The 11,000-nt window shown below is 45.3% G+C and overlaps 1 protein-coding gene across 1 annotated transcript; it reads right to left on the bottom strand.

Annotated features, from left to right (window-relative positions):
• Positions 1 to 1,195: 1,195 nt before the first annotated feature.
• On the bottom strand, positions 1,196 to 7,278 carry GHSR (growth hormone secretagogue receptor). Its single transcript, XM_040613252.1, has 2 exons — positions 6,477 to 7,278; positions 1,196 to 3,430 (listed from the first exon to the last, which is right to left on the bottom strand). Exons 1-2 carry the CDS (start codon positions 7,228 to 7,230, stop codon positions 3,126 to 3,128), a joined length of 1,059 nt encoding a protein of 352 aa, XP_040469186.1. The 5' UTR covers positions 7,231 to 7,278; the 3' UTR covers positions 1,196 to 3,125.
• Positions 7,279 to 11,000: the final 3,722 nt, after the last annotated feature.

Here is an 11,000-nt window from a genome sequence, read left to right as displayed (position 1 = left end):
AACCCTTGAGGCAAGCAATGCCAGATTCATCCAGCAGCACTGGTGGGGAGGTATGTATCTTTCTGGAGGCATCTGACAGCAGCTGATTTTATCATGCAAAAGTGAAGGATATCCAGATGATTTTTCTTGTTTTCCATATAAAAGCAGTTCATGATGCACTGGCACCTGTTTGAAGAAGCAGACCCTACTCACCATCTGCTTCCCTACCAAGGGAAGCAAAAATAATGGATGGTATGGTGCCAGCTGCAGGAGGGACAGCTACAGTGTGAGTTAAATGCTTGAATGTTCCCCGCTAGATCTGAAATATTTTCCTGCTTGCGCAAGAGTCATATGAAGGTGGCTACTCTTATTTAATGAAAATGTGTGTATTTTGTTGATTTGGCCTAAAGTTCAATGACTTGCAGAAATAAGTCCATTTCTGAAGTGAGGAGGAAGGAAGAAGCCCTTGTCTTCTCTCCCAATAAGCAGTCAGTCCCCTTCTTTCTGATTTCTGTGTCCCCAGATCAAATGTTTTAAATTCTAGACAAAGTTGTGGCAATTTGACAGTGTTGGTATAGTTAAAATTTAGTCTTTCCTGATGGAGTGTTCAGCAGAATGAAATTGTTAGTATGTTTATAGTTTATATGCAGAAATTGAATTTGTTTACACTGAGCTTTGTTACAGTTACTCTAGTTTTAAAAACAAACCAACCAAACAAAAACAAACAAAACCCCCAAAAGCAAAACAAAAAACCTCCAACCAACCAAAACCACTATTGTCTAATCAAGTTAGTTATACAGGTTTGGGGAAAAAAATTAAAACCCAACGATGCAGCTTCTCTGCTAGGTTAAAGCCTCTGTGGGACCATTCTGGCCACGCAGTTGCTTCCTATAACTGAGACACAGGTTCTACTTGCAGGGAACGGAGGCAGCCCGTGAAGTCTCGCACGCTGTGTGTGATCCTGGTACCCATTTTGTACCCCGTCCCGACACCGTGGGGTGCCTGCCCTGCCTGCTGCCAGCCCTGCAGCCCCTGGGGCCGTGCCCGGCTCCCCCGCGCCGAGGAAAGGTACGTGGCAGCGCTGAGAGGACCTGATGGAGGCTCAGTTCTCCAGCCTGCGTGCAGCCACACCAGGTCCTCCAGCACACTGACCCGGTAGGGCTATAAAGGGTCTCATCACTTTATTTCTTTTTCTGTTCACATTTAATACCACAGATACAGCTGAGATTTGAAACACTTATGTGACGCTAGGTGCGTGATCAGTTCATTTACACAGACATGTTGTTTTGTGAGCGCACATCTTCACAATCTTTTCAAGATTCCCAAATGTCTTGTTTCCCTGAGTTGCACGACATCTGCCATCAGATCTGTCAGTCAACGAGCGAGAGAACAAAATGGGTAACAAGGCGGATGTGGTTAGAGATGAAATGGGTGATGATCCTACAGTGCTGCTGCTCGTTTGTCCCCCAATTCCTTAATTTATAGGTTCACATACATCAAACCGGTGCTCGCTGCCAGTGCTGGAGTGGGGGGCAGGACAGGCTCAGGTGCCACACCAAGGAGCAGTCATCAGCCCCCTGGCCCTAGCAAAGCAGGGGGTGATATAAAAAGACACAGTATATACAGAAGAGGCCAAATTCTCTTTTGAGTTATACCTGAGCAGCACCATCAGCTAAAGGTGTAACAGGCAGAAAATGGCCCATCAGCGTTAATAAAGAGTTTGAAGGCAATAGGAATTCTGCTAACAGACAATTCATTACGGAGAATCAGTTGTGGACCAGCTGGTAATAAATACTAGAACAAAGTAAATAGAAAGCTGCTATTGCACATGCGTACTCTGAAGTCTATTAGCTGGACCACAAATTCTACATGTTGGTGTGACAGTAGGTGCAATATAAGAAATAATTGTTAGCATAAAGGATGGAAAGTTCTCTGGTTTGTCTTTTCATGACATACTTGAGTTATAAAAATCAATTGAATTTAAGATTTTTATGGATCAAGTATGAGAATGTGTCTGTCTGCCTTTTTAATGCAGATTTTTCTATTACTTTGTCAAGTCACGTTGGTTAAAAAATGTTCTCAATTTAATACTGCAGCAAACTAGTACAACTGCACACCGGGCTTTACGGGGGGATGCGGTACTGGTAACCAGCTGATATGCTTTAAACAGAAACAAGTGGTGGTTTACAGGCAGGAGACTTGTACTCAGCAAAGTTTGGGGGTACAATGGTGCACAGCATAGGGACAGGTAGCCACAGACTTGTTACAAATATCGAAACAACTAAAAGCTTCCAAGTTCAAACACACTGAGTCATTCACAGTCAAGCTGAACAGAACAAGTACAGATAATTTAGCTAGTAAAAAAAAAAAAATACTTTGGTGGGAGATTACATTCCATATTTTTATAGCATCACTGCAATCCTGAAGTCAGCACTGTCCTTGTCCTACTGATATGTATTTTAAAAAAATATTTCAGTACAGTCATGTTCTAAGCCACTTCTGTGAAGGTTGTTTTGTTTGTTTGTTTCCTTTCTACTCGGACATGACATGAAGGTCATTTATTTTTAGCATGTTTAAAAATTATCTTTTTTTTTCTTAAGAAATAATTTTTCTCATTCAGAGAAAAATGTTAGTTTATTTAAAAATCAAAATTATGAAAAGTGTATCAAATTCCATGTTTAATATTCCAAAAAGGCAATTCAGTTTTCTCTCTCTAGGGTCTGGTTATATGCTAGCAAAATGCTTAGCAAAATTAAAGCTAACTCTGGAAAAATTCAGCTCAAATTAGCTGCTGCTGAAGTCACACAAACTCTCAAGTGGACTGGGCTATGTTTGCCTGTTAAGGATGGTAACGCCTAGCTCTCCTGCTAAAGTCAGGGATAAAAAATCTTATGGGCAAAAGCAGCAGAAAAATAATACTTGAGTGTTGCCAAATTCTGAAGCCATGTGTTTCCTTCTACAGTCTCAACGTTTAGTTTGTTTTTTTAAAAAATCTTTAACTGCCTACATTACATCTTTCAGCAAATCCAGATGATGACGAAAGTCCCGCTTCAACGTTTCGATGTGTGTTTCTTGCCCTCTTCCTCTTCCATTATGGCTTTCTGGGAAATACAGGTAAGTGATGCTCTGGTGCGGGAAATCACATGTCATGTGATGACGCTCTGTTCTGTCCAAACGCGCGAACTTTCTTGCTTTGTGCTGGAGAGTCTTTTCTTTGGAAGGGGTTTGAGCCCAACCAGTCGGCAAGCGGCAACTCGGTACTTCTTTGACATGATGTTGTAGAGGATGGGGTTGATGGCTGCGCTAAGGTAGAAGAGGACAAAGGACACCAAGTTGCAGTACTGGCTGATCACTGCTATCTCCAAGGATCCAGCTTCAAAGGATTTGGAAAATAAGTATCGTCCTACGTGAAAAGGCAACCAGCAGAGTATGAAAGCAAATACCACCACAACTAAAATAAAAACAGCAGAAGAAATAGTGTTAAGTACAAGTATTAAAATATGGGTGATTACAATCCTATCTTTTAAATCTATTTCTTTAACAAATTAATCACAAAGTGTGAAAATACATTTGATAAGTTTTCAGGTTTGTGCCTCTCAATAGATTCTCTAGGAGTATAAATTAGCAATGCTTAATACACATTGATCGTATCTAAACAGGCTTCCTGTATCTTGCACAACTAATCTGATGTAGCACACTTCTGACCTATAAAACTTATGTTTTCATAAATAGAGAATTAAAGAAACGAAATGGTGACTAAAAAGTATAAGAGCCTATCATCTGCAGTGTTTTAACAAAACCAAATTACATACACAATGTGGCAGACTCAACACTGTAGTTTATAATGAAACATGTAATCACTGGGAAGCAAAATTATTTAATACAAAGCAAAATTACTCAAGGCAAAACAAAATTATCTAAGGCAAAGGCCCAAAAATAAAATAAACCACCAGAATGTGAACTCACACAAGTGCATGTGCCGAGGCAAGAACAGAAGAGTAGTGTACCCCTCCATTTTGTTTGTCCATTTTTTGAAACATGAGTTACTCCAAGAAGAGCAAAACTAAATACATAGCTGCATAATTATAGCTATATAGTATATCTGTGATATTACACTATCCTTGTGGTTGCATTTATATATGTAAATATGATGTATGTAGAATAATAGGGAAGCGTGTATCTTTGAACACTGGCCCGTTTGAATTTCTGTCCTAGAGAAAGGGAAATTTTCTGTTCATATCCTGTGTGCTGTTGACCTTTATTATTTTTCATATTGCTTTGAGTGTGTCTATTAATATACCAGAAAGAGAGAAACCAGGGAACTCGAGCGAGGTTTTTTGATGTTCTTAAGCAATTTTTACCAGTTACCCTGTTCCCTCATGTTAGCAATCTTGCTTTCTCATGTCAAGTCACAGCAGAATAATAATAATCAAAGAGCTAAGAGGGATGATTATAGACATCTTTCCCCCAAAGCTTTCTCCGCAAACATTCCCAAGTTTAAAGGGATACTTATGCAGGACTCATGGTGGACTGTAAAGCACAGAGCCGAGGTTCAGAGGATGATTTCCAGCTCTGCATCTTCTTGAGCCAACCACTTCCATTTTTTCCTTCGTGTATCTTCATCTACAAAATTCAGATACTGTTCCCCTAGGTCTCAAGCAGAGTTTAATCCATGTAATGGATTTTACCACGATGGTCATTAGGAACAAATTTTTATGCATAGTCAATATTTTACGTGTAGGCATGTATATCCCTGGTCTTTCAAATCAAATAGATCAAATCTAACAGTTTGATCTTCACACATGCAGAATCACACCGACTTCAACAGGAACGGGGTATGATAGCTCCTTTGCAAGTCAGGCTATACATTTAGGTGTTTAATTATGGACCTAGAGGCATAACCTTTCTCTACAATTTAAAAGAAGTGTTGATGCTAATCCCATTTACTTAATGTCCCATGACTTGCTAAAGTCTTAGAAAGAGCCTTCTAAATGTTGAGCAGAGTATTACAAGCAACGAGAGCAGACTGCACGGAGCATCTGCTGATACTGCACCCTTGCTAACTTCTTTCCATCAGACTGTTATCATTCAGAGAATATTGGCTCCCTGTCAGAAAAGAGTCTTGCCACTGTCTTGCTGTTCTCAGACCTTGTAAAAGAAAGCACAAAAAGGTGTCTGAAACATTGGAATGCTTGCAGCAATACTGCGGGCAGAAATAAACAGTTATTTCAAAAGTCATTATGGGTAAGTATATAGAAATCTAAACATGGTAGTAATATATGCTAGCTATGTAGTTATTGTAAGTAGAGATTCATAATCCTGAAACTCTAGGAGTGTAAATCGTCATTTACTTCCAAGGTCACGCTTACCAGACTGAAGTAATTCTATTGATTATAAAATGTGGCTGAAAGGGCACAAAGAATGCCGCCCTTTTTATTATTCTTCCTGCTGTTGCATAGTGATAAAGTAGGATATGAACAAAAAATAAGTTAGGCTCCCTTTTAATAATTAAGGTACTTAAGACACACTGCCACCTCTTCATCTAGCTCATTAGCCCATCACTTCAACATAGATGAAAAAAGCACAGCAGAGCTGCCACTTGTGAAGCCGCCTTCTTGCAAAGCATCTCACCCCCACTGAAATCCACGGGATGACTTGCACTGTGGAGGACTTTTTGCTTGAATAAAAGTACGCAGCAGCAGGATTCTGCAGTTTTCAGACACTAAACTGCAGAACAACTTTTTGGTTTTGTGCATCAAACTCCCACCACATGCACTGACTTAGTATGTTAAAATTTGTGTTTCCATGTGCCAACAATATCTGTTGTTTAAACCATTCGGTAACTGAAATAGAGTTAGGAATGGCAGTGTCTGTCCTCTTCTCACTGACTTCAAGAAAACAGGATCTATTTACAGGATCTCAAAGGAGACACAGTGCTCCCTGTTCAGCACATCCTGGTGTTTTGCTAATATAAAAATGCAGATTGATTTTTATAAGCCTACACAACCATGCTAGTAAATAACCCCAGTTTGTTAAAACCTTGGTACTCTCTTCTAAGTGCACATCATCTCCTGCTTGCTTAGTTGTCAGCAGCTCAACTGTGTGTTTGAGAAGGGTTCGGTTTTGTTTAAAAATCAGATAAACTACCCTTCTGTAAATAATGTCAGTATCCACAACCGAAGAGGAAAAATGTTCAAAAATCTCCAGGGCACGAGCTAATTGTAACAGTCACATTTTCCCTTGCCGGTGATTGTTATTAACATTTGTTTAACTGCTTGAGAGTCCCCAGCTCAAACCCATTAGAAATAAATCTAAGGATGGAGGAGAGTTATTTTACGAACACCTTGAGGTGTAGCCCTTTGTGTGAAACCTTTTCAGCAAATGCTTTCCTTTGGAAGCACCTACATGGAACTACCAGGGCGCTCTCAGCCTCTCCATCTCTCTCACACACACAAGCACACACATCCTTTGGAAAAACAGAGCAAGAAGAGCCGTACCTAACATTTTCACAGTTTGCTTGTTGTTCTTATCCCTGACGACAGTGTTTGGACCGATGTTCTTTCTCTTTCTCCTCCAGAGCTTCCTCCCGATGAGGCTGTACAGCACGGTCAGGCAAAACACGGGCAGGAAAAAGAAGATGCTGGAGGTCCAGACCATGATGGTGAGGAGCCCCGAGCGGATGGCGTACTCCGTGGCTCGGCACTCGTTGGTGCTCAGGGGGTTGGTGCCGTTCTCGTGCTCGACCCCCACCAAGATGAAGATGGGTCCGGCGCTAACGAAGGACACGGCCCAGAGGAAAAGGATGACCAGCTTGACCTTTCCCTTGGTGATGATCACTTTGGCTCGGAGGGGGAAGCAGATGGCGACGTACCGCTCCACGCTGAGGGCGGTGATGTTGAGGATGGTGGAGTAGGTGCAGCTCTCGCTGATGAACTGGAAGAGCTTGCAGAGGAGGTCCCCGAAGTTCCAGGGCCGGTACTGCCAGAGGCGGAACAGGTCCAGGGGCATGCAGAGGAAGATGAGCAGGTCCGAGAAGGCCATGCTGGACAGGTAGAAGTTGGTGGTGGTCCTCATGTCCCGGAACCGCGACACCACCAGCATGGTCGTGAGGTTGCCGATGATCCCGATGACGAAGAGGAGGACGCAGGCGACGGTGATGCCGGTGAGCACGGGCGCGGGGAAGAGGTGCAGCGGGGGCTCGGCGCCCGTCCGGTTCTCCGCGCCGCGGCCGCCCGCGCTCCCCTCCCGCATCCTGCCGCCGCGGGCTGCGCATCCCCGCGCGGCGCCCCCGCGCTCCGCCCCGCGCGGCCCGGCCGGCCCCGCTCCGCGCCGCTGCGCGCCCTGCGCCGCGCGCTCGGGCAGGTGCGGGGGGCGGGGAGGGCCCAGCGCCCCGCTCCGCCTCCGCCGGGCCCGCCGCTCCCCCCGGCCCCGGGAGGGACGGCGCTCGCCGCCGCGTCAGAGGGGACGTGGGCGCGCTGGCTCCGCGGGCGCGGAGCGGCCCCGCGCTGCCCCGGGGCCGAGAGCCAGCCCAGCGCCCGGCCGGCTGCCACAGCCGCACCGGCACCGGCTCCTCAACTTTGTTCCCCGGCGCCGGAGCCCTCCCCCCGCCTGCCTGTCCCCCCTGCCCGTCCCCTGCTCGTCCCCCGCCCCGCCCCGGGCAGCGGCGGCTCCCGCTGGCGGCCGTGCGCCCCGAGCAGCGGAACTCGCTTCCGCCGGCGGCCGGCGCGGCTGCCCCGAGCGCACGGCGCTGCGGGGGGCGCAGTCCCGCGGGGGCGGCTGCTGCCCTCTCCTTCCTTTGTGCCTTTGCTGTGCCCTCGGCTGGTGGCAGGAGCCCGGTAAAGCTCCAGTTCGCTGAAGCTGCAGTAATCGCCCTCTCCTACATGACCTACCTACGGTTACGTTTCGGTTCGGCACGTTTCTGCTGCCCTGCGCTCTGCCCTGCGCGGACGCGGACGTTACAACCCCGTGTTTCCCCAGGGGCAGGCTCCCGCCTGCTGCTACGGGATAACGTCGTGCCCGAGAAGAAATAAGGTGGGAGCAGCACAAAGCGAGATCGGGGACAGCAAAGTGACCCCCAGCACACCTGTAAGGGCTGTAGCTACCTTTTGTCTTTTCCAACTTGTCCCCGCAAAGTGTTGGAAAGGGTGTGCTATGGCACAATATGTTTTCATTCCCGTCTTTCCACCCAGAGGGGCTGCATCCCTTCCCTTGTACTCCCTCTCTCCCTTCCCTTGTACCCCCTCTCTCAGGTGGCAACCAGCACTCTGGATGCCTCTCAGCACCTGGCTTAATTCTGCTGAGAAACGGGTCTACGCCGGTTTTCCAGGATGCGCTCACATACGTGTGCACACCGCCTGCGAGCATTGCTATCGCAGAGCTGCAGAGCTATACTTCAGGAGGGAGAACAAGCGTGGCGTGACACAACGCTGCGTTGCTCTGCCTGTGCCTCTGGATGTGCCTGTTTTCTGTAATTTACTTTCCGTAATAATGCAAGCATTAGCCTTAGTGCCTTACCCATATCCTAATTTGAATGATATATTTTTGCAGTTTCATCAGGTTCAGTATTTGCCACCCCTGCTCTTGAACCATGAGAGAGTGTTGTAGCAAGTTACTGAACAGTTGTGAAATTTTACGGGGGATGGCTACACGTTAATTGCAGTCGAAAAGAAGAAACAGTTGAATGCGTGCCTCACTTTGTTTACCCAGCTGCCTATATAATTGTTTTATATATTTTTGAAGAAAAATCGTGGGCCCTATACCACCAATGTACAGTTATTTCATACTAGAATTTTGTGTACACCCTAATTTAAACGACATTACATTATATTATGGAGCAGCTGGTAACTGCCTCTGATAGCTTCAAGATACTTTGTATTATTATAAAGAATTATTTCACTTTTTTTTTTAATATATAATATCTCAGATCAGTGGCATTAGCTGCAGGATGCTGATATTTGGCAGAGAAAATGGCCTGAGTTATAAATGTGACTTTTCTACATAGAGAGGATCCTTCATTCTCATGAAATTATTCTAGGTTTTGCTGAGCTGTGTCTTGTCAGAGATGACTGTTCCCCTTTCCCCAGGGAGAGAAAAGCTTTCTTTTACTTTTTTTCAGGAAAAAAAAAATATTCCTTATTAAAATAATACTCGAACTGAGGTGTGTGTAGCAAAAGCAAGCAGCCAAAAGTGAGGTAGCTCCAGATTTATATACTCTGGGCAACTTGAGCTTGTAATACAATGAATTAACACTTAATTTGTTGGGAGTTTGATGTGCTAAGTGATGAGCCATTTGGATCAGAAATGGCAGTTGTGCTTTGAATCCAGCAGCATCGATCCCCTTCTTGTTTAAAGTGTATCTCGAGTCAAGGGCTTCTCTGACTGCTTTTCCTTCATGGGGTCAGTGCCAGAAAAGCTGTCAGCTGAGACAGAAGAAAAGCAGCTCCAGTTTTCTGATTCCTTCTGATTTCTTTGGCAACTGCAGGCCAAATTTTGATGGGATATAAAGAACTGACATCTCACAAACTTTGCAAGATAATGAATTCCTGTCTCGGCTTTGCATATGTTGAAAGACAGTGGTGAAGATAATGGTGACAGAAGATATAAGAGCTGTGAGAGAGGATGGCTTTAGGCTCCAGAAAGTTATCTACTAGCCCTCAGCTGCAAGAACAGTACTTGCATGTTGCCTTAACAACTGCAGAAAAGGTTGAAGTCACTGATGTGATAGGGATGAGAAATATGGAAAGAAGCAGAAGTTAAGCACTTTTTATTCACAGTTTTATCCAATAGCTGGATGTATGAACAAAACGGATTTAAAAAAATATTTTTAAAAAAGCATATATAATGCACATCTAGTTTTCATGGAACTCCTGAAATATTGGTACTTCTCTTCAGTAGCTTTAAAGCTGTGTTGAGCATTGGAGATAAGGTAGAAGAGAGTTTCTAATTACGGACTTTTGAAATCTTTCTCCGATGTTCCAATCTTTCCATTTTCTTCTCATCCAATAAAGTTTTAATTCTTGTTTATATTATTGTTTGTTGTCATGGAAATATCTGAAGGCTTTGAATATAGAATGGTTATGGTTTTATTGTGGAGAGATGAAGAAAGTGGAAAACAGACTTTAAGGGAGGGATCTCCCATTTAAAAGTGATGCACCTCCAACAACTCGCAGAAAAGCAAATGTAGGGTTTTTTATTGTATCCAGGAGCAGAAGATGTTTTGACTTCTATCATAAATGTGTTTAAAGAACAGAAGGTAGCATCTGGTGTATGCTTTCAAAGGTTATGGTTTAGCAGCTATCATCAGTGAGTAGTGCTGATGAGATAGTGGCAATCCAACTTAATAATGTCAAACCCAGAATGTGCTCAAATGACTTTACACGAGGCAGTAAACATCCGCAAGCAGACTTCAAAACAGTGCTAGTTTATTAATCAGCAGAGCTGTGCTCTAATGCCACTAATTCAGAGGCATCTGTTTTAGCGTAGCTTTTCGCCTTGCTCCAGCTCATTGTGCCGCTAAGTCACACCCTGGGCATTCGTGTCCCTCCTCCTCAGACTTGTTCACCAAGTGGGGAGAGAACGTGGTACATCGGTGTCGCTGTCTAATGCCCCGCACAGCCGCTCGCTCGCTCCCCTCCAGTGGGATGGGCGACAGAACGGGAAGAGTAAAAGTGGGAAAACCGGTGGGTTGAGGTGAAGACAGTTTAACTGGTAAATCAAAAGCCACGCACAGGAGCCGAGCGGAACCAGGCATTCAGTGCCCACTGCCCACCGCGGGCGGGTGTTCAGGGCCACCCCCAGGGGAGCTGGGCTCCATCACGCCCAGCAGTGACTTGGGAACGCAAAGGCTGTAGCTCCAGATGTCCCCCCCTTCCTCACCCAGCTTTGCGTGCTGAGCGTGACATCATACGGTGTGGGAGACCCCCGGGGTCAGCTGGGGTCAGCTGTGCCGGCCGCGTCCCCTCGCAGCTCCTGGTGCCCCCCAACCGGCTGGCTGGTGGGGCTGGGCGAGGAGCTGAGAAAGC

The sequence above is a fragment of the Falco naumanni genome, chromosome 13 (assembly GCF_017639655.2).
Source record: "Falco naumanni isolate bFalNau1 chromosome 13, bFalNau1.pat, whole genome shotgun sequence".
NCBI lineage: Eukaryota > Metazoa > Chordata > Aves > Falconiformes > Falconidae > Falco > Falco naumanni.
The sequence above is the reverse complement of the archived record's forward strand: the minus strand, read 5'-3'. Positions and strand labels throughout refer to the sequence as shown.